Genomic DNA, 1,340 nt, shown 5'->3' on the forward strand with positions numbered 1-1,340 from the left:
TCTTTCAAAGTGGCATCCTCGCCAACTCTTCCCTCCTTCTCCACCACCCATGACCACCCCCACTCCACACCTTCGGCCCAAAACTGGAACCTGGGGTCCACGATCAATCCACGGGACTCGGATTTCGACGACGGCACATCCCACAGTTTGCGGTACCACCACCCCCCTGCGTCGCCCCAGAAACCCCTGCTCCTACCTTCGCACCCCCAAGAAGAGGCTCAGCATCGTTCGTCGGAGTGGCACACAGCACAGTCATCGGCCAACTGGCCACCGCAGAAGCGTCGCTCAATCGTTCATGAGGTCGGATGCCCGTAAGTACTCGCCTACCCCCATGAGCCTCACCAGCAATAGATCAACTAACTCGACGAAGCACCGCCGACTGTCTTTCAAACCCGTACTTCCACTGTGGATGGGAGCGAGCCCGTCTACCTCGAAGTACGTAACCGCGGCATGCCCCTCGATCAGTCGACGCCCGGCTTGGGCGAAAGCTTCTTGGAGGGCTCCTTCCAAAATGTCGGTGCCAAGCTCAAGGCGTGCAACGACACGCTTGGCGACGTTCAGCAGCTGGGCATCGAACACATTGTCTCACTCCCGAGCCTCATCATGGTGGGAGACCAGTCGGCCGGGAAGTCCATGTTGATGTCCAGCGTCGCGGGCCTGCCCCTTCCTCGGAGCGATGGCGTCTGCACGAGGTGCCCAATTCACATCCGTGCCTCCAGAAACAACGAGTGGTCGTGCCGTGTTAGTCTGCAACTAGATTACGACTATTGCCCACCTCCATTCGGGCAGCCCATTACGAAGGATGACGTTACCGCTGAGAACCCTTTCCCGCCTTGGGTCCGACGACAAAATCGTGAGGTCAAGGAGTTCATGACCATCTACTCACGGAACAAAAGCGAGATCGAAACTGTTCTCCGTTGGGCCCAGGTGGCGGTCCTGAACTATGCCCAGAACTCGGATTTGTTCATTCCTGGCTCAGGCGCCATCGCGAGGACTAGGGAACTTGCCGTCGAAGCCGAGAATACCATTGCCAAATTCAGCCCCAACACTGTGGCACTCGAGATCAAGGGCCCTGACCTGCCCGATCTCTCGTTTTATGATCTGCCCGGCATCTTCCGCAATTCTGGATATGAGGAAGACGAGTATCTTGTTCAAGTTGTCGAAAACCTGGCGGTTCAGCACATTTCGGAAAACGACGCTCTCATCATCTGGGCGGTCCCCGTGAATGCCGGTCCGGGAAACGTCGTCTACTTTGTCCATCATTCGCAAAGTTGGCGCGCTGAAGCGCACCTTCGCCGGCATGACCCAGGCTGATCTGTTGCCTATTGCTTTTATTTTTT

The 1,340-nt window shown here is 56.9% G+C and overlaps 1 protein-coding gene across 1 annotated transcript; it reads left to right on the forward strand.

Moving 5' to 3' along the window:
- Positions 1-49: 49 nt before the first annotated feature.
- Positions 50-1,314, forward strand: VDBG_10067 (conserved hypothetical protein; the record flags this gene model as incomplete). The annotated part of the gene is made up of 2 exons (XM_002999727.1): positions 50-311; positions 371-1,314. The coding sequence occupies 2 exons, from the start codon at positions 50-52 to the stop codon at positions 1,312-1,314; spliced, it is 1,206 nt and encodes a 401-aa protein (XP_002999773.1).
- Positions 1,315-1,340: the final 26 nt, after the last annotated feature.

This window comes from Verticillium alfalfae, genomic scaffold (genome assembly GCF_000150825.1).
Source record: "Verticillium alfalfae VaMs.102 supercont1.18 genomic scaffold, whole genome shotgun sequence".
Lineage (NCBI taxonomy): Eukaryota > Fungi > Ascomycota > Sordariomycetes > Glomerellales > Plectosphaerellaceae > Verticillium > Verticillium alfalfae.